This window comes from Pelecanus crispus, chromosome Z (assembly GCF_030463565.1).
Source record: "Pelecanus crispus isolate bPelCri1 chromosome Z, bPelCri1.pri, whole genome shotgun sequence".
In the NCBI taxonomy this organism is placed as follows: domain Eukaryota; kingdom Metazoa; phylum Chordata; class Aves; order Pelecaniformes; family Pelecanidae; genus Pelecanus; species Pelecanus crispus.
In genome coordinates, this window is record NC_134676.1 from 85,156,131 (window position 1) to 85,183,770 (window position 27,640).

The window sequence follows — 27,640 nt, forward strand, 5'->3', positions numbered from 1 at the left end:
GGTCTCCCAGGGCAAAGCCAAGGAGGGTCTTGCAACCTGCCTGTGGCTCCAAAAGCAGCCTGGGACAAATAACACACCAGTGTGTTATTTGAGGAACTGCAGAGTGCTTCTCCTTGCCGGCCTTTTGCAACAACCATAATCAGTCCCACCTCGCTGGCAGGGGGAACAGAGTTATTGAAGCAGTGGTCAGCTGCGAGGCCGCTGGTCGCCCGCAGCAGCAGGTAGGGACCTACCCGTTCACAGGAGCAGCGTTACCACCAGCGCCGCAAGCTGCGATGCTCAATTCTGTTTTGCACTGCAGGTGACCCCAGCTGTGGGCTAGTGGGGGACAGAGAAGTGGTGACAGCCTCCTGGCAGAGCCAGCAGGACAGTCAGGCTGCCAACCCCCATTGCCTCCTTCTCCCAGGGACACTGCACTCTGCCCTGGTCCCAAGGGTCCCTAGCAGCCTTCTGGCCTTCAGGGATGTTCCTGCTTTGTTCCCCAGCTACTACCATGCATCAGCACAGTTTGAAAGTTTGAAAAGTTTAATCATTAAAAGAAACATATGCTCTTGATCACAGTTGTATCTTGCAGTGTGATCCTCAGAGAATAATTTCACGTTTTCTTAACATTGCATTTTCAACCAGGCTTTAGAGGAAGTTCTTATGGAGATGCCTTTGGCACCTTAGGAGACGATAAAAGCCCATCCCAGTGGAAACATCCAGTTGGCCATCAAGTCAGTGAAGATCCAGGAGCAGGGACCTCAGCTCTGGGATGCACGACCAGCACTGAGCTGGGCAGCCCAGCACGGCCGAGTTAGGACCCTCATACTGCTCCCTGCCCTCTGCTTTTGGCTGCGCCACTAATCCTTCTGCATAAGGCTTTGTCTAAATGAAAAACACGACTATTTCTGTATCTGTTCGACATCAAGCTTTAAGCTTTTACATATAGCTTTCAGGAAAATGTAAACTCACTTCAGGACTAGGGCTGAAATAGAAAACTGTATAGAAATAAACATGCTAGAGGAGTGCTTGGAGTTCAGGAGCAGGAAGAGTTAGATCCAAGCTGTGCAGAGCCTACTCGTGGCTACAGCTCTCATAGCACTGACCTGTTGTGCAATGCAGGCTAACCCTCAGATGTGGAATGTATTTTCTAATGGAAGCCAATAGCTTAGTATGTTAAAAATGATTTTTAACAGAGATGTACAGCAGCTTTCCACCTTTCAGGCAACCGTAACTTACTGGATTGGTAATTTTCTCGGGTTTTAAAAAGAGTGGTGGGTTTTGTTTTTTTTTTCCTGTTTGGGGAGGTGTTTTGGTTTTGGCTTGGTTTTTGGGGATCTAGATCGAAATGACAGCCAGAAATGCATGGGCCCATTCATCCTAAAACAGTTTACAGGCACAGTGAAATATGAACCAGAATAAGGGTATCTGCTTGTAAAACCTTTATCCATCCATCAGTTTCATATTTATAACCAGCAATTAACTGCTGAGAGTGATGCAACCATCTTGTACCAACAGTTAAGCAAGCAACAGATAAGCAATTTCTGTTGAAGAGAAAGCCCTGGCAATTCAGCCAGCAGCCAGACCTGAGACAGTGCTGCTGCCTCCTTCCCTCTGTGGTGGTGGGGCACGTATTGGCAGGGAAAAACCCTGTGGCCTGTGACAGTTTCCCAGATGCTTAAATTTGCTCGACATCAAAGTGTTTTGCAGGACTATGACCTGTGCTTTGTAATAAAGGAGGACAGATGGGAGTCCAAAACCTGGAGGAGCGAGAAAAACAAGACATGCAATTTAGCATGTGAACATTTTACTCTTTTAGGTTAGAAATTGGCGCCAGCACCGGAAGACAAGGAACCTTGGTCATCTGCCAGCATAGGAAAGGGAAGTGAAAGAGGTAGGACATTGAACTTGAGGTAAAAAGAGGGAGAGTAGTCAGAAACAAAAGGACAACCTGCACAGAAAATACCTACATATCTTTGCTTTCAGCTTTAACTGAAGCAGCGTGCTTGCTCAAACAGGCCGGAACGAATCACCTCCCATTCACTGGCAATTGTTTACCACACATCTTTCTCATTTCTCCATCTACACTTGACAGCAGCACTCTCGCATGCTTTGCAAATTAGCAGCATGATGTTAGGGTGAGGTGGTGTACCACCGATGAGCCCCTTGCATATCAGCAGAAATTCACCCCACGCTCCCACGGTAAAGCAGCAGTCCCCACGGCAGCATTCGCTGCACTGCATCATTGCAGAGATGTAGGAGGAACCCCTTGCCCCCAGACAAGGAAAGACCAAAGTCTCAGGATTGCAAAGTTAACGTTTTATTGAACTTAAATTGATGTAGAACAGAGGGGCAACAATGGCTCAAGTGTTCATTAACAAAACACCCCAGGATGTTTCACGTAGAGTCTTAACACAGTTTGCATGGAAACAATCAGAAAAGTTGTAAAATACTCTCAAAGTCAGAAAGGGGGATTTCACAGCCCTGTTGTAAGCCTTCATGTTCCCAAATATTGTCTTCCCTTGATCAAGTTCATATCTTTCCCCAAAAGGTTACAGAATTGCTGGCCACATCCCTCCCCGCATCAGGTACAGAAACAAATGATAGTAAACTTATGAAAAGAACTATACTTAAAAAGAGCCATAGGTCTTTGCATGAATCAACATTTACATATCTAGAAAGACTGGTTTTAACATAACTATTTTAAAAAAGCTAATAAATGAGCAAAGTTACAATATCAATACTTTAACCCAATTTCTGTTTAAAACCTGTTGAAGTAACTTGCCTCCAACAGTTGTCTACGTTGTACACTCCCAAAAGATTTAATTTTTTTTTTTTTGATAACTGACAAGGTGAACTGAAGATTTAAAAGCAGTCAAGTGATCTGCTTCAAGTGACAGTTTAGAGCATATCTACAATTTAAAAAAAAAAAACCAACCCAAACCAAACCAAACACTTTGGGCACAGTTTTCCTCCCTCAAATCCCAGCAAGACTGGAAACCAATACTCCTTAACCTATGGTGTTTTTCAGCCAACTGGAAAGGGCTATTGCTGCCCTTTCAACCATGTATTTTTTATAAACTGTAGTGAGATTCACAGTTTCCACAAAGGAGATGTGCACAGGTGCCCCCTCTCTGCATCAATAATTTGCTTCAGATTTGTAGTAGTGTAACCCCAGCCAAGATGCCACCATAGGCAATATTTGTTTCTCTGAGTGAGCAGGCCAGTTTTACAGGAAAGGCAATAATAGTCAGAGGCCCCACTGCAGCGGGCTCTCAACGTTTGCTGAACAGGAACGTCAGCTCCAGGGAAACAAGAGATATGTAGATTTACAGCACTATTTTGCAATACATAGGCTGTCGGGTATATTTGCAAGGCTTCAGAAATGCTCAATGCAAATGGGCAAAACCTTCAATTAAGGCCTTTACAGTAGCTTGTCAGGTCTGATGACGATATGCAGTGCTGGACCTCCGGAGCAGCACTAACCTCCAGCTGCAACACATATGAAGCCTGTAAACCAGAAGATGCATGCAAATACAGGTCAATGGTAAAAGGTGGTGGGAAGCAGGAGAAAAAAAAAAAAAAAAATCAGCTGCAGTTAATTGCACTGGGCCTCAGTTATACAGTGGTAGCACTACGAATTACTGCAATACATCGAGACAGTTGTAGCAGCATTGTGTATCGCGTAATGGCAGTTAACGTCAGATCCAGGCACACAGTTTAGATAAAGAGCACAGAACTGCCAAAATGGGTTCCAGTATCAGGCACTTCACACTATTTTAATCTGAACAGCCACTTTGTTTCTAGGTTGAAAGCTAATCACCCAGTGCAGCTACAGCAGAACTGCAGTGAATTTAACAGCCCCTGCATTTATACCTGGGCATGACTGCATTGGTTTGCTCAGGACCGAATTCAGCTGTTAAACCCAGATGAAGGCAGCTCTTACTGGGAAGCAAGGAGCCTTCTCTTCATCTTGCTGTTTGAAATATGGAGTTGAAAGCAACTGTACTAATCCAAGGGACCCAAAGTCCACCTGGTCTCAAGCAGGTAACACAAATACCACTGTCACACAACAGAAAGGGATGCACCTTGCTTGCTATTCCATCTTCATGAATGGAAGGTTTTGCACCCACAAATTTAAGGCAAAAATTTAATTGCTCCCATTCACCTGAATGTATTTTTTCTGGCAATCAAACATCTTCTGGTTTACAGTGATACACAACAGTTTGGGGGTTTTTTTGACACTGGAGATGAAGTCTATTAGCAATACACCCAAAATTTTGGCAATAATTCTAAAATCAGATTTGTAAACATAATGCTTCCCTTTTGCAGCATTTTGAAAAGACAAACACAGTAAGACACACAAAGATTTTGCTCAATTTTGATCAAAAAACCTGTGTTTTCACATGATAAAGTAAGCACTGGTTTACATCAAAATAAACCAAAAAACTGCATGAAATGAAAGTTTGTGCTGTTTGGTGATCACAGTATTTTATAGTTAAATACATCTGTTCTTTGTTATATTCCTGGCACCCAGGACAAAAATCTTTAAATATATATTTCATGTAGGCAATAGTTTCTTTGCATATCTCTCTTCAAAAAATACTTTATAGTAGTATATAAATAGGCAACCTACATGTTTACTTTTATAATCTTGCCCAAAAACTATATATCTGTTTCATTTTTGTAAAGTATCAATTTCCCCAATATTATTAAAGCTGACAAACTATTGAAATGGAAATGCTCTCATCTTCCACAATAGAAGTAGCAATTTTATCGCAAAAACGTACAGCAACACTCATCAGTTGTTTTAACCTGAGCGTTTGGCCTACTTAGAGTAGCAGCTTTTTTTTTTTTCCCCACCACACATGCTCACACCCACACATTCTCGCACACACACAGTACAAGCACACACTTCCAGACACTGGTAGGCCACGTAGTGCTTCCCAGGTGCTTCAGCAAAGTGGGAAGCAGTGTAGCTAATAATTTAACTACACTAAATATACACAAGCAAACACCTTAAGGCAACCACTGCAATGGGGGGTTTAAGTTGCAGGGGTGAGTTTCTGTTGTAACAAAATGGGCTGTATACAGCACATATACATGCCTCTTTAACCCTCCAAAACAAAGTGATTTTTTTTTTTTTAATTTTGTGCAAATTTCTAAACCTTCTACCATTTAAGGCAAAGAGTTTGCATTAACAAGAAAGGTCAGAAAACAGCCTTATATTTATCCAAAAGCATTTCAGTTTGCTACAATATTTTCTTAAAATGTGCACAACTTCATAGTACAGGTACTGGGTCCCCAGCATCTACTGATAAAATTATTTCAATGGATAAACATAAGTCTTGAAGAAAAGAAGGGACCAGAAAAAGCAGCTTCAAATATGCATATACGCAACATCAACAACAACGAAAGTAGTTAACTTAAGTCTGCTAATACTGAAACTTCTGTAATGCAAAAGTCTGAAACTAATTTTTAGAATCTTAGAGCAACTAATCTTAAGTTTTAAATAAATAAACTTCAGTTCATTCACATGTCCTGGTCAAAGCAGAAGACTAGTGCCATGACTCTGCTTGCCGTTGGTCAAATTCCCCTATTAGTCTCTTAATATGAGACAGCTTGTTGTGGAGATACTCGCATCTATACTTCTCTTCATAGTAGTTGGGGCTAGACTGTAAAGATAAAAAGAACATTACAGCATGAAAACATTTCTGCAAAGTCTAATCTTTCATGTCCTTTGCTTAAAAATAGCCTCGAGCCAGCCTCAGTGATTACTACCTCCCACAAGTCTGGTGTTACACATACCTGTTTTACCTTTCGATACTCTTCTAAGACCTCCTCATGAAGGATCTTCAAGAAAAACAAACATGAAGACAATATGAAGAAATTTTTGCTACCAGAAAATGCAGTTTATGTAAAATACTAAAAATACATTCAGTTTTACTCAAGGTACTTTCTTATCCATGAGCCACACCACTCTCCTGTATTACAAAAAAAAAAAAAAAAAAAAACCCAACCCCAATATCACCCAAGATCTGCAATTAAACCTGCAGATAGGCAACAAAAGGAGCATGTGTTTGAAGATCCCCTTTGAGAAGTTGCTCATGCTGCTGTGTGTTCAGTCAGCTCAAACAGGTGGAGTTTGAGGACTGTCAGCTTTTTGCAGGGTTTTGTCAAGCTACAAAAATCAGAGCTAGCCCATGCAGTGTCTAAGCATGTATGCAAATTCTGCACGGTTTCCCTTTGTCTGACTGAGCAGTAACAGGGGTTTTAAAATACTCCTTCTGCTCACAAATACATTTGCAATCTGGCCCAAAACCAAATAAAAGCAACTGGAAATCCTCAGCGTGCACACAGAATTAAAGAATTCTGATACTGAACATGTGGAATTCATATGTCTGAACCAGAGAAGTCCAGGCTGGAAAGCCAGAATATCAGGTTTTTAATACCCTTCTCTGCTAAAATCATAGCTAGGATCAGCCACCTGGAAGATGAGTAAATTGTGGCTGTAGGTTTAGTTAAGAGAATAAAATCACAGGAAACAGAGGGTCAGGAAAGCCTTCAGATTACAGCCACTGGTTTCCACGCACTTCCTATCTTCTCCTCCATCTGTCTAAGAGCACCCCCTCACCTTGCCAGGACACTGAGGCAGTCAGCAAAGCCTGAGCCAGTCTGGCACCTCCAGCTATGCAACCAGTTACTCAGTCTCAGACATTGAACCTGGCAAGTCTTTTAAAAACCACCTCAATACAATTTAATGGATAAGCATACTGAAGAGAGGTGGTGGAGTTACCATCCCAGAAGTGCTCAAAAAACGGGTAGATGTGGCACTCTGGGACACGATTTAGTCTAGTCTGCCCTTAATTGGTTTAGTGTGGGCTTGGTAGTGTAGGTTAATGGTTGGACTGGATGATCTTAAAGGTCTTTTCCAACCTAAACGATTCTATGCTTCTATGATTCTAAGAGTCTGCCTGTGCTGAAAATGTGATTTTTGGCAGTGATAAAAGGGAGATGAAACACAATCTTCACAGTTTTATCCTCCTTTACCTGATATTCTTTGGACCCTGGAGAAAGAAGCTTCCGTTGTGCATCAAGCTTCATGAATCTCCTGGTGACACTCTCTATCCGAGCATGCAAGTTCCTGTATTCATCATACTCTGCATTGAAGTCATCCTTGTAACTCTGGCGTTGCTCGTATGAGGCTATAGCTATGTATTTCCTAATGGAAAAATAAGAACACATGCAATTTTACACCAAGGACATTTCATAGTCAATACCAAGCGTAGGCACCCAAGCTTTAAGTCAGTTAACTATGTGACTGACCTTGCTTCTACACATAAGCACATGTGCTCCAAGAGAATGCATTTAGGTAATTACAGAAATCTACTGTATTTTTGTGACCATTATTTGCTAATATTTTAGAGTTTTTATTCAGAAGCTGGGCAAAAAAAAAGTGTAGCATACTTAGAAAACATTAGCAATCATTCAAATATAGAAGAACCAATAAATGCATCAGCATCAGTGAGAGACTAGAAACTGCTAGATTATAACCTCTCTTTATGAAGGGACAGGTTAACTAAGTTACATTTACTTTTGAAAATTAATCTTCATTACAGTTTCGGAAGGGACTGCATTTATGGAGTTGGAAGCAGTTTAGTGTTTTGGCCACATTTATGCCTATCTCACAGCAAAGCATAGTTAATGATAAAATTTTATTATTTTAGTGAACGCTAGTTCCATTGTTGTCCATTCAACTAAGGCAGTTGCAGTACAGCAAGAAAAACAAACTGCAAAATAGTCTGAAACTCAAACCAGCCCATCACATCACCTCCTAAGGAGGGCAAAACCCATAAATGCTTAAAGCCACTGACACAATTGAAACTTTCTTCACTCCCCTCTCCCTCAGATCAACATGAGAGGATTTAACAAGCTCGTACAAATCCAAGATGAAGTGGCAATGCGAGTAGTAGATACCATTTCCCACCACTGGCACACCAATAGTTCTGGTCCTCCTAGCCTAAAGACCTGATTCTCCTTGGATGACACAGGCACCTCCACATGGGGATGAATCCTTCAAGCCACGCTTAAATTAATTTTAACGAGCAGTAAAAATATAACAAGTTGAAAGTCTGTATCAACACAGACAACAACTTTTGTTGGTGATGTATCCCAGGCCTGATGCACCTGATTAGAGCACTAGACAGTTTTCAAAAGAAAACTAAAGATGCCTTTCAACATTTTGGGAGGTACCTGTGAAGCAACAGTGTGGAGTACTGGCTTATGCAGTTACATCCCACAGCAAGAGTCCTGGCACAGGACAAGAGCCCAGAAAAGCACTCGCAAGGTGCGTGGAGAAGGAAGAAATGAGAGCAGAAGTGGGGAGAAGCGTGAATCTGTTTTGTTTTTCTAGCTTTTGCTTAAACTTTGCTTAAAAAGCTTGAGTTCCTTTACTCTCATAATCTTTATAATTAAGATGGAAAGCATCTTTATGCTAAACCTATGATTATACTCATTAATTAGGTAGCACTTAGAGACAGGAAGAGAAGCTGGAATAAACTATCAAAGTCCTTTAAACTGCACCAAATTGCAGGTACTCTCAGGTTTCAATCTTTCTGTAATGATCAGGCAGATGTCTGAAACAGCACAATCTGATTTTTTTCCCAGGACACCGTGGCCAGTAGATTAACTGTGAGATTGTTCCAGAGGTTGTTTCTTTCACAGAGAATTCTTCATTCAAGTTTTTACTCCCAGTCAGAACTAAACCAACTTTATGAAATCCTGCATGAAGGCTTTTGTTTTGTTTTTTTGTTTCTTTTTCCTTTAGTTGGCATCCAACTTTAATATTAGATTACATCAAATAACCATATACTTTACTTCTTAGTATCACTGCTCTCAGCTTGGTGGGAAGCAGACAGCAAAGAGCTGAATCTGCCCATTTTCACCCAGCAGAGGTTGGGAATTCAGTGTGGGTTTGAGTTCTCAGCCTAACACGTGAAGCACTAAACTGCTTCCCTGCAGGGCCAGACTTACTTTCAGTCTTCCCATGGAGTATCACTTACTGCATTAAATATGATGCAGGGCGCTACCACGCCATCTGCTTCAACGCAGATGGAAGATGCACCAAAGTTGAAGTGCTACGGGGAGGCCTGACCTCCATTTCTGACATTACTCCTCTGACCGAAGTTGGTGAACCTGGCAATTTGCCGTCTTTTAGCAAACTTCTCCCTCCTCTCTTGCACTGCAAATGCGACAAGGGGCTCAGCACCACTGCTGCAGCCGATGCTGCACAATCGCACTGCTAGGAGGTGTCAGGCTCATCCTGGCTTTACCTATCGTGGTGCTCATTTCAGCTCTAAGCATTGAAGGGCCATCAAAACCTTTTCAAACCCATCCTTCCAACCAAGGAAAGAGCTTTAGATTGCTCCCCACTGTGCCCATCCTCCCCAGAAAAAGCACATTTTATTGGAAATTCAGGTTGCACTGACCAAGTTATGCCAGTTATTCCACTGCAGCCTCCTTCAACTTTCACAATTTTTAAAAAAGGCCACCAATAACACAGTGGGGAAAAAGCCCCAACACTAGGCATTTGCAGAAGCTATTTCTCTGTTTTACAACAATCCCCCTGATAGAAAAGTTTTAATACTCTAAAAAAGTATTTACGCAACCAAAGGAGTCTGTTAGAGCTATTTCATTTTAAAGCAAGTTCTTTAATACTTGTCAGGGATGCAAAACTTTATAGGCCACATAAATTTTAACTTTCGGGTGTGTTAATCTGACATGTAATAACTTCTTAAAGAGTTTAATTTTAACTAAATTATAAAATTGAACTGTAATTTTGTAGACTGCAATATGGCAGTCATTGTAGATATGTAACATTACACATGCAGGTTTAATGCATTTTTATTTTGCTTTGTAGTCAAAATTAAGTAGCTAAAATTTAAGATTTGAACTGAGGTTTTTCTATTTTCTCCAGGTCTTTGGTCTGCAATTCTACAGTAAAACTGGATATATTAAAAATTCTTTTTAAGACTTCTTTTCCCCCACAATAATTAAGGGACAACCTCAGAGGTTAAAACTTGCAAGTACTCAAATAAGGCAGCTGGGTGACTTAAAGGAACTTGTCATTATTCTAAAATTACATTTTTGTAAATTTTCAATTTTGTAGCTAAATGAGAGTTTTTATAGGTGATTTTTCAACTGCTTCAATAAGTGGCCAGAGACACTTAATTGTTCTTTTACTCACATGAAGTAGTCTGGTTGTTCACTTGCTGATGAAGAAGAATCTGTGGAGGCAGTGCAAGTTTCTTTAACTCCTACAGAAAAGCAGAATTTTGACACTTGTGATAAACAGATTTTTAATATAGCCAAACAATACCAACCTGATGGGCTTGAAAAAATCCTTTAGAGTTTTATTCTCACAATAAATTACTTACTGAGCTTATTCTAAGTTAATAATAGGGCTCACATGACCTCCACAGTAGGCAGTAGCAGGGTTTAGAAACAGGGCACGGCTACTTTATCCTACAGGTTCTGTGCTACCGCAGTATTAATCCAAGGTCAGCTTTTCTTATTTGAAGACATGACGTGGCATCTGCATAGCAATTCAAGTTATGCAGCAACAGATGTAGCTCCACAAAAGACAGACTGACATATATATCTCAACATTCAGGTTCCAGCAAGAAATAGAGTAGAACACTGAAGTTCTTTTCATGCCATGTTTTTACCCCTCCTTCCCTGCCAATTACGGATATCCAAAGTTAGATTTAATTTCAGCACTCGTCTAAGGAGGAAACTCAATAGCATTGTATATGGGTTACTAGCATTCAGGCTTCAATAACCTGCAACAAAGGCTTGCTCCTCATTAACATGGCAATACTGGGTTTGAAAGTTATTTGCACTTGTAAATTGTTCTTTTGCTCTTTTAAATGACATTATGAAAGCACAGTACACTTAATCTCTAATCCCTCCTTTTAAAGGAATATTTCACAAGCCCCTTATCTCTTTGATAAATAAGAAAAATAGCCACGGTAAAGAAAAGTTAGCTGGAACAAGAAGGAACACTCAGTATCCTGGTAATCTCTCTCTGCTTTTCATTTGGGGTTTTGTGGCAAGCTTAAAAAAACACGCAATCCTTTATATTCAGTATTATTTTACACTGCCACTGTTTAAACACAGTATTTCTGCTAAAGTACAGCCATTCTTGCCAATCTCTAAGCTATCTGAGCTGTAAGTCATGGGGAGAGAAAAGACCTATTATGCAATATTTTACACGATTCTTTTGCTTTTAATATTAAAATTATTACATGGTATAGCAGGAGTATAGAAAGAAGTGTAAAAGTGGGAACAAAATTTGAGAGAAATGCAAACTGTACTATTCATAGTCACAGTATGTACAACACAACTTATGTGAATGGTTTTGCTGCAAGCATTTAATTTCCAAAAATTCAAGTGCATTTGTTGGCATGGCTCAGTCTGTTCGATAGCTTCAACGTAAGCACCAACTTGAAACACAGTAGAGATTTTTATCTTCCCTAGCTGTTCAGAATTTTGTTACTGGCTTCTAGAGAAAGATGCTCACATATTTATAAATTCAAGCATGAATATGTTCAAAGCAATCACAAGCCATGTGAGCACTGTGTAGTATGTCCAGGGTAAATTTTAAAAGACCATCTCAAAGCACCCTCATCTACAAGCACCCACCACTTCAAAGAGGCTCCCTGAATACTCTAAACATGCCTCCACCTCCAGGCGATAGGAAAGGGCTAAACTTGACTTCTAATTTGCACGTCAAACCTCTGAAATTAGACAATACACAGATTTAACAAAGGAACTGAACCCTGCCCTATTTTGTGTGCGTGTGTTAAGAAATCAAATATTCTTGTGCCTTTCTGTTTCACTATTCTATGCCATGTTAAGTGTGTACCATTTCTACATCTTTTGAAGTCATAAGGTCTACCTACAGCTACAATGGAGAGGAGCTTACAGCACAGTTCAAAATTCTAGTAAACCACACGCAGGTTTATTGGTTTATGTAGATTTTAGACTTCCTGTGAAACGGCAGAGTTCAATGAACCTTGCGTTGTGACACACAACGAAATACATTTATGTCTGATCTATGTGTTTCAGTAAACTAGTACGCAGCAAGTATGTGTGACAGGTTTTTATTTTCAGCATGCAGGCTTTAAAATTTGCTGATGGAAAAGATGGAGTAAGTTTCAGCAAACTGTCAGTTTACTGGAAATCAAGTAAAAAAAAAAAAACCAACACTCTTTGTGTTTTTCTAGTACCTAGCTCTTCCTCATAACCAGTTTCTGCCCAACACCAATCCATTTAAGATTTCTTTGTTCTAATGATTTTTGTGCTCTGCAGTGAGAATTCTTAAAAAATGAACCTTATTTTAGCTAAGGTTCCAGCAGAACAAATCCAGATTCTGGGTTTTGTTGTGTGGTGGGTTTTTTTTTCCTTTTAAACTAACAGTTACAATGTAATGCAAGGGCAGAAAAAAAAATATTGATTCTTCACAAACATAACAGAAGGGATAATGGCAAGGCACTTAACATATAGCAAGTGAAAAAACAGACCATTTGCGTTTCCAGTCCCTGGTTTTACTGGTCCCTTTTCACCAGGGTTACCCATGTAACAGTTAGGAAAAGCAGCATATTAATACCTTCACCTGAATCTGAATGGGAGGATTTTTTCAGTTTGGCAGTTTCTTCTTTTCTAAGGTCTTTCTCCTCCTCGCTTCCATTTGTAGTGTCCTGCATTTTGCTTTCATCCTTCTCCTCATCCTCTTTCACCTTCTTGAGCTTTTGGTGCAACACCACATGTTTCTCGCCTGTGGGCTTGGGAGGCTCCGCCTGCACCGCGGCAGGCGCTGGGATTCCCAAAGGAGTCTGAGAGGTATCTTTTTGTTGCTGGTCCTCACAGATGCTACTGCTATTTTGACTGAAGCTGTCCACTGGCAGGTCTTGTGTCCCCCTCCCCTCAGGGGTGCTGGGGGAGCTGGAGCTGACAGTTTGAGGAAGGTTGGAAGTGGGAACCAGTGCGGGAGGCAGCGGCAGAGGAGCTGGAGTAGTGGCGGCTGCAGCGGGGGGAGGCGGCGGAGGGGCAGTAGAGGCTTTCTCACTGGAAGCAGGCAAGTGGCCACTGAGTGATGGCTGGACTCGACTGGTCAGGTGAGATATCCTCTGCTTTTTGTTCATCAGAGGATCGATAAAATCAGAATTCAAAAGCCGTTTCTGTAATAAGAGAATTTTAAAAAACCTCAGCAGAATTAAGCTTTGCTCCCATTCTGAAAAAGCACCATTTCTGAACAGGCAATTGTTGAAAACACATCTTTCTTACCTGAAAACAGCTGTCAAACAAGGAACTACTGCAGCTAAATACATGGTTTATTTAATTCTTAGATTTGAATCTTATGATTTAGCAAGTTGCTCTTCAAATGTACAGCTAAAAGGCTTTGAGAGAAAGATGCTCTCTTCAGCAGTTCTATCAAAGGTTTCACCAAAGGAGGTCAGGTCGGTATTGTTTACATACTGATTTCAGTTCAGACATACCGGGTTAAGAGTCAGCTTTTGCTATCACACAGCCATGCAATTTACTGAAGCAGCCCCAAGAAGCATGCAGTGGTGTGCTTATCAGAGTGTGAGAAGAGCAAAGCTGATAAGAATAGGTAAAGCCCCCAGTTTTGTTACAGTTGTTCCAGCTGTTCTCCAGCTGAAATGCTGGTTCACATCCTCTTCTCTAGCAAGCATACACTGCTCCTGTTGATGTACAAGCGGCAGCTTGGACCAGGAGTGCCAGGCATGGCTCTGTGCCACCCTTGTTGAAATAAATCCAGATTCTCTGTGTAGAGAGGCAGGTTTCTGGGACCTGCACCATTTCACCCTCTGACTGGAAGAAAGTTAGGGAAAAACAGAGGTGTGCTCACCCTCCTCTATTTAAATGTAAATATCTCAGTGGTGAAAGACTTTACGAACTTCCTAGCTTATCGCTGTACACACACAAGCGCTCATGTTCTTGAGATCTGCATTTACTGAAGTGCAGTTCTAGTCACAGAAAGTACCAAACTTTTCCTTAAAGTAATGCCTTTCATGCAGAGTTTTCCAAGCTTCTTCTGAAAGGGTTTGCATTGTCCTCTTGTATTGATAAGAAGACAGGACATAAGCATTTTAAGTCTGAAAAGGCTGGGGGAAGGCAGATGTACTACCTGCTGATTTTGGTCTGCCTTATTGCACCTGGGCTACCCTGAATCAAAATGGCGCCAAGGGGGGGTGTGGAATATTCCTCCAAGTGGATCACTGCTGTAATTTGTCTTTATTCTAGACTTTCCGAAGTTTTATATTTGAACAGTAGCACAAAGATGTTTGTACATATTTTATATATTATAACTACCGTAACACAAAGAACCTTGAACGCATGCAACCAGGTAACAAAAATATATACATATCTTGTCTTTAGAAGACCTTCCTAGGCACCAAGATAAACAAGTTATGTGGCAATACAAACCAGTTTTAAGTATTTAACCAGAAAGTACAGGTTTGTGTAACAATAATGGGTAACCAAGAAGTTCAGCAGGCAAGTTTAAACTCTACGGGTGAGTCTGGGCTTCTGCAAGGTCAGTGTGCTATGGATGGAGAGTTACGATTTAAGCCAATGTGTTGGCTGTTGAAGAGATCCAAGTGTATTTACAAAATACTGTATGGACAGAAATTGTTTATTTTTCTGAATATTTTAATAAACATTCTGAAATACAGAACACTAAATATAGAAGCCCTTAAGCTATGTGACCATAAGTTTTTTGCAGGCTTTGACAGTGCAGCTGTCTTTAAAAAAATATAATAACCCAATTAGAAATGCTTCAGTTTTTCATGTGTTAAAGACAATATTAGTGCTTCACATCACAGCTTTTACACCAACATAAGAGTGTGATAAATCCTAATACACTGTAAACAATGTAAAAAAAAAAAAATGCAAAATACCTGAGGAGTTGATGGAGCATCTTTATTAGAAGTTACAGGAGATTCCAAGTGGCTGGTGCTGGTGGCAGTCTGAGATGAATTTAATTTTCTGTAAGGATGACCCAACATTTCAGGTTACAAGGCAAAAATGTCTATGTCATAGTTCTTTCATTATAGGGAAGACAGACATTCATTTCCCAGAAAACGTTTTTTAAATGGCTATTTTCCTTCCCCTAGAGACTGAACTTACCTAGAAAGTATTAACTCCAATGACTGTTTATCTATTTCATTGTATCCAGGCCAATCTTTCTGAATTTCTTTAAATATATAATCCTTCAGAGTGTAAGAATTATCCTTTGGATTCAGGTTGGCTACCTACAGGCAGACATTTAAGAAAATGAATGTTCATTATACCTAAATGCAAACTACAGAAATAAGATTGGTACTGCAAAGCTAAATCAAAGTTGAAAATGAAATCACACATTAGTTTTCCAGGTTTTTTTAGATGTCAGGATTGAAGTAGCTCTATGTAATGAGCACCAATTTTAAAAAATGTGGTCAATTTGGGATGTAGAAAGTTGGATGCAAGAAAATCCCAGACTGCTGCAAGCATGTGTGAAACGTACTATATGAAAACCTCTCTCTGCACCATGTATCTGTTTTTTTTGTCGTTGATACAGCACTGAGAATCAAGGCAAGCTATGCCAAAACTTTAAATCTTCACTGCATGAAATACATTGAGAGGCCTAGATTTTATTTCTATTTATTTTTATTTATTTTTCTTTTTTAAGAAGTGAAGAACACCATCTCCATATAAAAATTCAGAGTTGTTCAGGAGGACACCTGCTGCTGTTTTGTTTTACACAGCTATACTGCAATATCAAAGCACAGACTGTGCTGGGAATGATGCATGTTTTCCATCATCACATTAATGACTGCGGTATGTCGCCATTTTTCTTGATAAACAGAATTGCTTCTCTTTTCTCAAGCGCCTGAGCCACAAGAAACCAAAGCTTTCTAGTGAACAATAGTATGCAATAACCTAACTGGCACTGAACTTCTTTTAGTACAAAGATGAATTATTCATCTATCCCATTAGTTTTAAGCTGTATCAAGGTTTTACCAACTGGGAAAAAAAGTAACTGTACTCATATCTAACAAGTTATATTTTGAAAACAAGATTTAGTGCTAAAACAGTTATGGAGAGATGCAAAGGCCTGGCCAGATGCACTCTTCATTTTGCAGACACAGGGTTCATTACAGCAAACCACTGTCATAAGAAGTCGTGTGCATGTCTTGCTGTATACTTTCGAAAATAAAATGGGTTTATATCTTCCTTAAGAGAAATACAAAGTATACTCAAAAAGTTAAAATGAGCTTGTACAACCCTGAGACCATTGAAACATAAAGTGCTGTTTTAGACTTCATCATCTGACATCAGTTCAGAGTTTCAGAGAAAACCTCAAAGAAAAACACTGTCACTTTGCCTGATATAAAATGCTGAACAACTCATCACCGCATCACCACCACTTATTGCAGCTTTGCCTATTTTTCCTCCAAAACATGATAAATAAATACCACTAATTCACGTGTGTGTGCATGTCTGTCTGTCCCCAGCTTAAAAAAAATTAAAAGTAACAAAGACACCCAGAAACAGTAATTCACTTGCTAAAAACAGAATTAAAGCAAGCTGCATTCCAAGAGAAGCAAATCTATGCATAATAGATCTTAGCAAGTTCAGGCTACTGATTTTAGATTTGTACAGAAGAAGCTCATTATGAAGCTAAGAAAAACGTGAGGAAGGCTTTTCAAGGTGTAGTGCTGCTAATGTGGCCATTTCTGACTGCAAACCAGTACCCTCAGGTAGTTCATACCACATACAGGAAACAGACTCCAAGAAAGTCTCCTTAACAACTCTCAAGCATAATGGGACAGGAGAAAATTTTTGCACCTTTTATCCTTTAGGGAGCTGAGCTTTCAGAATTTTATAATCAAAGTATAAATCGACAACTTTAATTTGTATGTAAGAACATGGCTCTCATTAAATCGTGTGTGTCTTCAGGGTGAAAAAAAACCCTACCATTGCACTGGGCAAACAAAGCAACAACACTTAACATGTTCAAGGAATGAGTTCTTAAAATTCAGTGTAGGATCAACCAAAGCTGTATAAATGTTGCATTTTACTCACTTTAATAGGTTCCAAAACACTTTTTTCCTAGATAAATGGGAAATATTCCTACTCTATGTATTAATACATGCATCATTCAGCCACAGTCTATGAGCACAGGGAGTATTTAAAAAGTAAGGGAGGAGCCACTGCATCTTACGATACTTTAAGAAGCCTTTTCTGAACTATTTTAGTAGAGAATTAATGTGACACTCTTGACCATACAGCTTAAATGTTTCACCTACAACATAGGCTTACCAATTATTTTGATGGATATGATAAAGAAATACAAGTGGAACTTAACTCAAAGGAGGACTGGAAAAGCTACTGAATAAAAAAAGGTTTCAAGTAAGATAAATCTACATGATAGCAAAGAAACACTATGCTCAAAACTGGACCACTACCTTTTTCATTTACTATTTGGCTGGAACACCCTTCCCTGGATTGCAGTTCTGACAGATCCCAAGAGAAGCCAAGTACCATTTACAGCCCACCAATTATGCTCAAATGAAATACCAACCTATGCAGTTACCAAACTTCTCTCCTCATAAACTCATCACAAGAAATATTAAGTACTATGACAAACTATTTCACACAAACGAGAGAACGTATGGTCAGTTTCTCTCACTTAAGCAGTTAAGCAGTCCAAGTAAAAGGGAGAGGAAAAAATAAGACATTAGGAGCAACAAAGCTAGAAATAGTTAATTGTCGCCTGCCATTCTAACAAAACAAAAACAATCCCTCAAAATTTTTATTACTTCTTTCCTTTCCTCATGTTGACTTGCAGTTTAGGGCATCTCTGTAAAGTTGATTGAAAAGCTTAAACAAGGAGCATCAGGTAAGTTGTTTATTATTTTCTAATTTAAATACAGGAGTGACACACCTCAAAATTATGATTAAAAGAATAGCAGGAGAGAAAAAAATGCTGGCACAAACCCCATGATCTCACCTGCTGAAGGACAGCTCCAAGGGAATTCTTGTCCTTTTGGTTGACACCATCCCTCTGCAAGCGAGCAAGTAACTCTGGTTTCTTGTAACTCTTCAGGGCCAGTAAGTGAATCACTCTGTCCTTGTATGGTCGCTGAGAAACAGCATTCTGTGTGTGAGTTCTCCGTATTGTATTTGCAGGGTTCATGGGTGTCGACCTCTTCCTCTCAGGTGCAGCATCTGGAACGCTTTGTGGTGCTCTTCTGACCTGTACTCTCTTTCCTAAAGTAAGGGTAACAAAAAGAAAAAAAGAGTGACATGGGAGGTTGGGAGAAGACAAGAAAGTTGATTTAAAAGAATTTACTAAGCTGGATAAACTCTAAAAACTGTACTTACTTAGCATTTCAAGACCTATAAGAAAATACAGGTAGTAAAGATGCATCAAGCCAGGCATTAACAAAGAAATATACAATATAAAAAAAAGCTGTTAAATGAGTTGCACCGGTAGGAAGACTTTAACTGATTATTTATACAGATGGTGCTTATTATTTTTCCACTTTATAAGCTCAAGCACTGAATACCCAAAATCAGGTTTTTTTTTTTTAGAATAGTACTCTAAAGTGTGATACAAAGGTCTCCCATATAATTAAGATTCTCCATGAATGCTTAGGGAGACCATATCTACAGAATTAATTGCATCACTGCTTAAAGAAACTACCAACCCTTGGTGTTAATCACTTGAGTTACCACAAGTTACACCACATTTTAAGCTGAAATGTTCTGTTGTTATTAAATAAGCCCAGGTTTGTCAGAAACAATACACAAAAAATTTAACAGTTGAAGGCCAGAGAAGTTTTAAAACATGGCCTGCACAGCTTTTTGGATCAAACTCACATGCTTCTCAACTGGAAGAACAATGTAAGCGTTTGCAAGCAATGCATTCAGAATTTAAAATAACACCACCCAACCTGAATCCCATTTTCCAGAAAAAGAACCAAATTTCTCAACTCTGTGTTTTTAAATATCATTTGCTATTGGACAGAAAAAAAAAGATTTACCAGACTATTACAAAAAAATCATTGTAGTAAACATTGTTTGCAATCCAGCAGAGCATGTGACACAAACTAGGCATTTTTCCGAAACCATCAATTCATGTTTGGTACATGAGGAAGACTTAATGAGTATTGGTGAGAAAGTCTGGAGCTTGCTCTCTTCTATCAGACACACAGAGACTGAGCTGTGCTTATGCACTGCTTGTCCTCAGGGACAGCAAAAAATTCATTTCCATTTTGCAGTGGAGACCAAACCTTTATAACCTTTCCACCCTGCATGCTCCATGGACTTTGCCCTTTTGATTTTCAAGAACAAACCCAATCACACAAACAGACATGGTTACATTTTTAGAACAGTATGAACTTGCCAGTTCTTTATTGAACGCATTACAAATGTTTTAACAAGTTAAACTCAATGTAGATACACACACCCCACCACACAGCAGATAGCGTAAACAGTATTCAACCAAAGCACCTCCTGAAGTCATGTCTCTGGATTCATTTAAAAAAAAATTAACTGAAAACACAACCAAGCATTAACATGATTAACCATCCCAGTTCCTAATTTATACTGCATGAAGCATGTTGCCAAGTCACCCCTGTGCCCTATCAGCAACTAGACCTGTCCTACCTGAGCTTCATCAATGCCAGTCTGAAACAGAAGTATCCCCAAATACTGTAATTGTCCTACTGCCTGTCTTCAGACCCCATTTATTTAATGTTAAATATTCACTTAAGTTCTGTTTAAACAACTAACAAGAATCACACAGATCATTCACATGTAAAACAGAACTTCCCCAATGGGAAGTTTAGAAATAGATGAAGGCGGCTCCTCTCATGTTGCCATTAAAGAACAGTTTAGACAATATGGGGGAAGCAGTCCCAACTCCATGTCCTGGTACTAACCCGTGCGCCCAGCTCCCTTAGTGTCAAGGCCACACACACGTAGTTTTGTATCACCCAAAAGCCATGGCCATGCTGGCTGAAAACGCTCTGCAGTAAGTTGCAGAGCAAGCGTTGCACCATCACTGTCGGGGATGTCCATGCTGGCGGAGGAATGCAGCCAAAGCCAAGTGAGAGCCTGTTTGACTTTATGAAGGTTGATGTACCTGGTTCAAGCTCGCTGCTGCGGGCAGGACCGTCACTGCCTGTACCACTGAGTGCCTATGAGGCGGATGCTCACCTTGCGTCTATGTGCAGCCGGCTCCAGGCTCCTCGAGGAAACGGTACTCAGAACAGTTTAATAATGAATGATACCACCTAAACGCTTTTTATTTCGTGGAAAACAACAAAATCCATGGGAAGATGCCAACATTACCTTACTTTAACTTTTTTTTTTTCCCAAAAAACCCCCCAACATGGTCTTATGGTAACAGTTGCTTATTAATGACCATAAATGACATAAAATTTAATCAGCATTAGCAAGTGTGAAAAGCAAAGTTTTTCATATTAAGCTCATGAATTTGTATGAGACTTCCTCAATGTTAATTTTTCTAGATTACAAATTAAGGTTAATTGTTTATCACAGTATTTATGTACTCAAAAGCACTGTTACAAAAACAAGACATTAACTACTAAATCAGAGAATTTAAGCGCATGGGGCCATAAAAACCCTCACCTCAATGGTCAAAATTTCAACCAGTCAAGCAATATGGGAACAAGGAAGAACTGTCTGGCTTTCTGGGGCTAAAAAAGGCTAATGTCTGAATGCAGCAACAGGAGACTGCAAATCTGTGACATGAGGGCAAGCTACCTATACCTGAGACCTCTGAACACACCACCTTTCCCAAGAATACGTTGAAAAGATGAATTGCTGAGTTTGAAAACTTACAGATATCTAGTAGAAAATGAAATACAACCATACCTAAAAATGGTCCACCAGGTTTAATAACCTTTGCACTTCGATTGCGCGACTCCTCTTCTGCCTGGGTCATGCGCTCTCTGGTCGTCAGATAGGAATCACTTGTTGCACATACTGTAATTTTATTCTGTATAAGTCCCAGGCAACTGAGTTGCAAGGTTCCAGAACTATAAAAACATTGAAAAAGGTTGAGCCCAAGCACTAGTTCAGGTTTAGAAGTATGGTTGTATCAGGAACTTTAAAACCTGTTGTAACAGGTGAAAAAAAACGTTTCCCAGTTCTGACAGCTCGCTAGGGTGTAAATATGTCTCAAATTGTCTCTACACATCCAAATTCTACCAGTTTTACCTGTTGGTGTAATTACATTTCCTCATACAACTGTATTTGCGAGGCAGACTCAGGGTAGTGTCGGTGGCTGTACTGCTAAGTGCTGCAACGACAGTTACAGGGACAACTCGGACAGTTACACTGGCAACCTAATGGTGGGTAGCTCCCGCCCTGGAGGCTTTCCACCGGCTGCCCAGCTCTCAGCTCAGCACACGTCTCATCTCCTCTCCTCTGCCTGGAGCAGCCCGTGGTGGCCATGGGCCCTGCGAGGCCCTGGGAGGGCAAAGCAGCCTCCCCTCGAGGCTTTTCATCTTGATTTCAGAGATGTCTGCCCTCCTCGTCACCTGCTCTGTGCATTTGACAGTGCTGAGGAGCGCTTGAGCTTCACCCGCCTGCTTCTCTGAGGATTCCTGTTTGAGGAGAGTCACTTCGAGCGAACCCTGCACGAGGGGAAGGGGCACGAGGTCTTCTCAGTAGCGTAAGGGCGGGCGTCAGGCTTCAGGAGGCGTTTCTGGAGGAGCCCAACCCTCCATGGTCAGTCCAAACGTGCTCCTGCTCTGCACTGCACCCAGCCAGGAGGGCACCTCGACTGACTAACAGCAGCTTTGTTTAAACTGGCCCAACTATCACCGCTCTTAACGAGTACACCATGCAGACACCTGCCATTGCAACAGTACGTGACCAGAGAAAGGGCACCAGCTTTAGCTAACCTGAAACACTTCAACCACCCTAAAATTCCCCATCAAGGCTCCAAGAAGAAGGGTCAAGAATCCCGTGTCTCAACTTACTATGTTGTTTCTGAAAGTCACAAAGCTGGACCAAGCCACTGACCAGTATTTCAAGATGATACAGCTACAGTTTTGTCCATAGCCTAGAGCTATGCATTGATTCCTTGCTCCAAAATCAGCACATTTACAACAGAAAAAAACCAGGTCCGTCTTGATCTATAGCACAGCTTTTACCCATTGCCCATTTCCTTGAATGTTGCTATGCACTTTTTCACCACAGGAGCAGCCGAGCACTGACCAAAAGAGACGCTGTGTAATCCCCCTCCTCAAGCTGGGTATATTCAAAATCCAAGCCAGTTTTGAAGCTAGATCTGCCTTGAGCACAAAGTTAGACTAGATATCCTGCAGAGGTCCTCTCTGGTTTGGTTTTTGTTTTTTTTTAAACGACCCTGCATACAACACTACACAAGTTTTGCATTAATTTTGCAGACACTTTGCACAGAGCGCTGGCTACAAAGGAACTTGCGAAAGCTAGTCTGAATTAGATTTTGAAGTAGATTAGTAAAACCACATTAAAACTACCTAGGCATGCTATTCAGAATTATTCAGAACTAAAGCAGCTTAAATTTAATCTTACTTAGAAAGTGAATCCAGTTTAATTTAACTGAAGGTGCTCCGTCCCAAGGAAGAAAGAGCCCTCGGAGATGCTTGGGAGAGGCAAGCCACGAGCGGAGGCAGGACCTCTCGCCCATGGCACATACTCCTGCCGCTTGCTTTGCGCCAGCCTCAGCAGCTGTCTGGCCCCTTTCAGATAGAGTTTAATAAAAAAAAAACCCCAAAACACACACTGCCCCAGGCTCCCCCAGGTCTGCCACTAAACCATTCAGCTTTTTGCCAATCCCACCAGTTAAGTGAGTTCACTGAAAAGCTGTACTGTAGTAGAAGAAACCTAACGCAAGGGGAGAAAAAGGAGGTTGAGGATGCCGAGAAGTATCCTGTTAGGCAGAGAGCTATTAAATCAGCTCATTTTCTTATTGCTCCAAAACCCGCTAACTAGACAAATCTCTATGAAAAGTGAGGGCAGATGCTCTCCTGTGACTGAGAGCCTGAGGAACACCTTTTGGAGACGTGTCAGTGTGCCTGTTTGCTATCAGCTTCCCAGATCAATATACAAACTCTGCCTGCAATGTCCTAATTAATCAAATGGGACAAGCAATTATTCACACCACTGGACTACACTGATGCTAAGCTGAATGTAATATTCTAGAAGCTGAAGCAAACTTAATGTAAAAGCATGGTATTTTCTTGCCTTTTTGGTAGATGTTAACACTGTTCACTTTGACTCAAAGGACCAGGACAAGGCGCTGCTGTATTACGTTTGGGTTCTGAAACACCATGGTCATGCAATTATGGATAAGGTCACTGATTTATGTGGTTCTTAAAATAAGACAGTGATCCATCATGGCCAGCATGCTAGCATGCTGCCAGCCATAATCATATTTACATATGGTTGTAGAATGGATCTGGTCTAGCGTGGATGATGCCGAACTCCAAATGCTTTTAAAAATAGCACTGAGGGGTGAGAAAGTACTCAAAAGGTTACTTTTTTAAGAGCAAAACCAAGAAGAATTCTATGTAAAAGCAAGTATTTATAATTAGCAAGAAATCATGCTATTGCTAGGAATTAACCTTCTGCTGAAGCTCATCACTAGGAGCATACTTCTGGTTAAAGGTTTTTGCTATACACTCAAAGCCACAGAATCTACTTAAATTTGCCATGAAAGAAAACGTTAAGTAAAACTTACCTTGAGTCCGTTTGCTGGACACAGTCAAAGCTTCCCTGAGGATTATCTTTGCCAACATTTGACAAGTAGAAGTTAAATGTATGCACTTCATTTGGCGTATCAACTTTGGGAATTTTAATAAGCTAAAAGGAAAAAAAAAGTTTATGTAAAAACTTCAAGCTACACTCCTTTGCTTGTGATTAACTGGGACCATAATTTTAAATGAGAAACTGTATTTTGAAAGTTTTGATATGGTTTCAGTCACGTCACTAAAAAGTCTGCTTTGGCACAATTCTCCTTCTGAAAGCAGCACTGGCTACGTGTCTGTCGCAGCGGTAACTGCACTGGAAAAGCTGCATTCAAGCAAAGCATTCAAATAGCAAGTCATCCTTTCCCATTTAGTGGAATTAATATGCATGTGCTTAACTTTAAATACAAGCGCCTGAGTATAATCAAACAGACTGAAGCTCAGCTAACAAAACAGATGAGAGCAATTCACACAGACCACATCAGACACCACCCTGACTTGGTGATTTATTCAGTCCCAATGAAGCACATACAGGAGTCAGCTCCAAGAAGAAAAAAAAAAACGCAACAACACCCAAATTACGAAAGTTAGACTTCTTAAACTATAAAGATTAATTTCAACTCCAAGAGGCACTAAAAGCCTTTTTCTTCTACTCAGCTCTAGATGCAATTATTTGCATAAATGTGAAACATAAATAGCTTTTTGTAAGTTTAGTCAGATGTAACAAAACTTGATTTCCTTGGCTGAACTAATCATTTAGTACAGAATGTGCTGCATTCTGCTGGAACTTAAAAATGTAAATACGAGAAATCATTAAAATGTTTATTGGCATAAGCACATTTTTCGATGTGCTGCTATACAAAACAATACTGAAGCACAAAAAACTACTGCCATCCAACTACTTTATTCTGAAGGTAAAATTAGCTTGCAGTAAATCTAAAAAGCTGTTCTTCTGAAATTTGCTTGAATTTTTAACAGAATATTAAATACAACTGGCAAAGACAGATATCTAAAAGCAATATTCAACAGCCTCTTAGAAATCTTTCTCTCAATATTTTGCTTGTGAGACTGGCCACTCTTCATAAACGTCACTATCATTTGCACAAAGTGCTGCTACAAAACAACTGCATTACCATTTATATTTTGATCAGTACTGGCAGAGCTTACCAACATCTTGGGACAGTGACTGGACATGAAGGAGAAAGACAAGTCATTTGAACACCATATTCTTTTACTTAAGCTTAAAGTACTAGTGTGCTTAAAAGAGCAATCTGTGCATTTATGTACGAATGGAAATAAATCAGGTAACTCACCAAATGCATAATCTTGGATTACATACGCAGCTTTACCTTCTAATGATTATGAAGGTTAACCATCAACCTAAGAAGATCATAGGGGTCCAAATGACACTAAAATTGCTCTACATTCTATAACATTAACTGCCACTGATTGAGTGTTTCAGCATACTGGTTTTACTATAAATACAGCAGGTGTGTGTGTGTATGTATGAAACTGACAGTTTGAATTCAACCCACCAAAGAAGGGGTAATGTTTTTTCAGCCCAATACACTTTTTAGAAAACCAACAGATATATACTGTGATCAACCTAAGGCTGGCCCTCAAGGAATACAGCCGAGCAGAGGGAAGCAGGTAAGTGTTGCCGTGTATGCTTGGCCTTCATTCTCAAAGCTTATTTTGAGCAAATCTTTATTTTCCATTGATCAGCCTAGAGAATGTATATGCATGCAGTCACGTTAAACATTAGGAATTTCTGTACCCTAATGTTTATATTTAAAATTCTGGAAGAATTGCTGTGGATATTAAAACACAGAACGGCTTAATGTGTTTTGATGCAATAACGTGAAGACAGAAGCTGGCCTTAGAGCACATTTAAAAACATGTTTGTTGCTGTTCCACTCTCTTCAGTAAGATCTTATTTCTCCCGAATATTGAAAAAGATGCTGATAAAGTACAGAGAAAAACAAGTCTGCCTCCTTGCAGGCAGATGCCTATGAAGCTTACCACCAACAATGATTTCCCAGGAGCAAACTCAAATGGAAACACTGAATATTTTAAAGCTTCCCCCTCACAAACTGCAAAAAAGACACCAGTGATGAGGAGGGAACCAGCTACTGCAACCATTGTGACAAGTTTCTTTGCATGAGCAAAGAAAAGGTCTAGAAATTCACTTTCATTCTCAAATTTTTGGGATATATTTTTCACAGACTTCAGAAGAACTACATGACCGTTCCTCAGGCATTCATTAATTTGGATGAAGAGAACACAAGAATGGTGGGGGAGTATTTCTCTGGTAGAAGATTTCAAAAGTGGCAGTGCAACTAACCTGAGAATAAAAATGTAACTTTTTCACCCTCAGTTCCAAAGTTCTATTATTTAATCTGTAATGCAGCAGACACAAGCCTTTCATTTTTGTGAACTTTTCTTAGACCTGTTCAGAATATCCACACAGCCAAAAGCTCTGTCCCTGGAAGAAGCAAATTTATTGTAGTCTGTCATAATTCAGATAACCCAGTTTAATAAACTTGGGACAAGCTCTGCAGGAAAAAATGCATTTTAAGTTATATGAAATGCAATTAAATCAGATAAGTTTATTTCCCATGTTATGGTTCAAAAGTGAAAGCCCAAACATTTATGAAACAGAAGGAAGAATAATTATTGAATCTGCAGGTAATACAAAGCTGGCAGGGACAAAATGCATGAGGATGGAGCTAGAATTCAAAGCAGTCTCGAAAAAAACAGAGTGGAGGTCTGAAAATAGGCATATACTACCCCCAAAAGAGGCTGTGCAAGGTACCTCATTTTGAAGTGAAAACCCAACACAGGTCAGCAGCTGTACAGAAAATGATCTTCAGGTTACAGCTGAACATCCAACCAACACAAGCCCGCAGTATCGCGCTTTTGCAAGGCTGGGGTGCACCAACATGACTACAGCAACAAGAAACAGCAGGTTGAACTGCAGGACGATGATGTGAGACTTGCACATGGGAGCTGTCGCTCTTGATCCTCCTTCTGGCTTGCCAGAGGTGTCCACCAGGTCTGACCCCTCCCACCACCACATCGCACACCACTGCTCCAGGGAAGCATGATGCTTCAGCAGTCGGCCGTGCAGTGCAAATCCCAGCCCTGGTGCACTGTCCTCTGCCAAATGCCATCCACCAGTTTTGACCTGAGGAGATTTCAAGGCTCCCTCCTTGCTTCTTTGCAAAGACAACCTCATCCCCTGACAAACGAAGTAAAGTTATCCTGCAGAGGCACACTTGTAAAGCATGGGGTTCCTGCTAGGCAATATTCAGTCTAGAAAGTATTCCTAGGATACTATCAGATTTTCAGCAACCTAAAGAAAGCAATACTTGAACCGGATAAACTTGCTGACAACACCTAGGTTTGCAAAAACTACTGTCACCTCGAACACTTACGATCAAGTTTTACTGCTGTTGACATATTTGCCATTTCTTTCTGTACCTTGCAAGACAAAATAACACTCTGAAGTAGTTTATAGACTCAGCAACTTCTGCAAATAAGCCTCCTGTTTTGAATAAACAGTCCTGTTTTTACACTGTAAATTTATATTATATGGTTCTGAAATGTTCAATAGGCAGTTCAAGGATTTTTGGCTTAATCGGAATTAAGATACTGCACTCAGCTTGAGATAAACATAGTAGCAAAAAGTTTGTTTTTCCTATTTGAGCGATACTTGCAGAAGCAGGTCAAGGAGCCTTTATTAAGAAAGTACATTGCAACCACATTAATCCGTAATAGAAAATAAATTTTTGTTTGCATCAGGAAGTAGCACTGCAAGC

At 40.1% G+C, this 27,640-nt stretch overlaps 1 protein-coding gene across 6 annotated transcripts in view; it reads right to left on the bottom strand.

Moving 5' to 3' along the window:
- Positions 1-2,294: 2,294 nt before the first annotated feature.
- The window catches only part of ELL2 (elongation factor for RNA polymerase II 2), a 43,743-nt gene continuing 18,397 nt past the window's right edge, over positions 2,295-27,640 (bottom strand). The window contains exons 3-12 of one of the 6 annotated variants that reach the window (XM_075726030.1): positions 23,813-23,934; positions 20,956-21,119; positions 18,062-18,321; positions 15,196-15,320; positions 14,967-15,054; positions 12,659-13,223; positions 10,229-10,298; positions 7,033-7,204; positions 5,791-5,835; positions 2,295-5,657 (exon numbers count right to left, since the gene is read on the bottom strand). In XM_075726030.1, the coding sequence (XP_075582145.1) occupies positions 5,541-5,657; positions 5,791-5,835; positions 7,033-7,204; positions 10,229-10,298; positions 12,659-13,223; positions 14,967-15,054; positions 15,196-15,320; positions 18,062-18,321; positions 20,956-21,119; positions 23,813-23,934 (1,728 nt within the window). In that variant the 3' untranslated portion in view covers positions 2,295-5,540. Of the gene's footprint in view, positions 5,836-7,032; positions 7,205-10,228; positions 10,299-12,652; positions 13,224-14,966; positions 15,055-15,195; positions 15,321-18,061; positions 18,322-20,955; positions 21,120-23,812; positions 23,935-27,640 lie in introns of those variants that run through there. The other 5 variants (XM_075726032.1, XM_075726029.1, XM_075726033.1 and 2 more) reach the window with 5 other exon arrangements.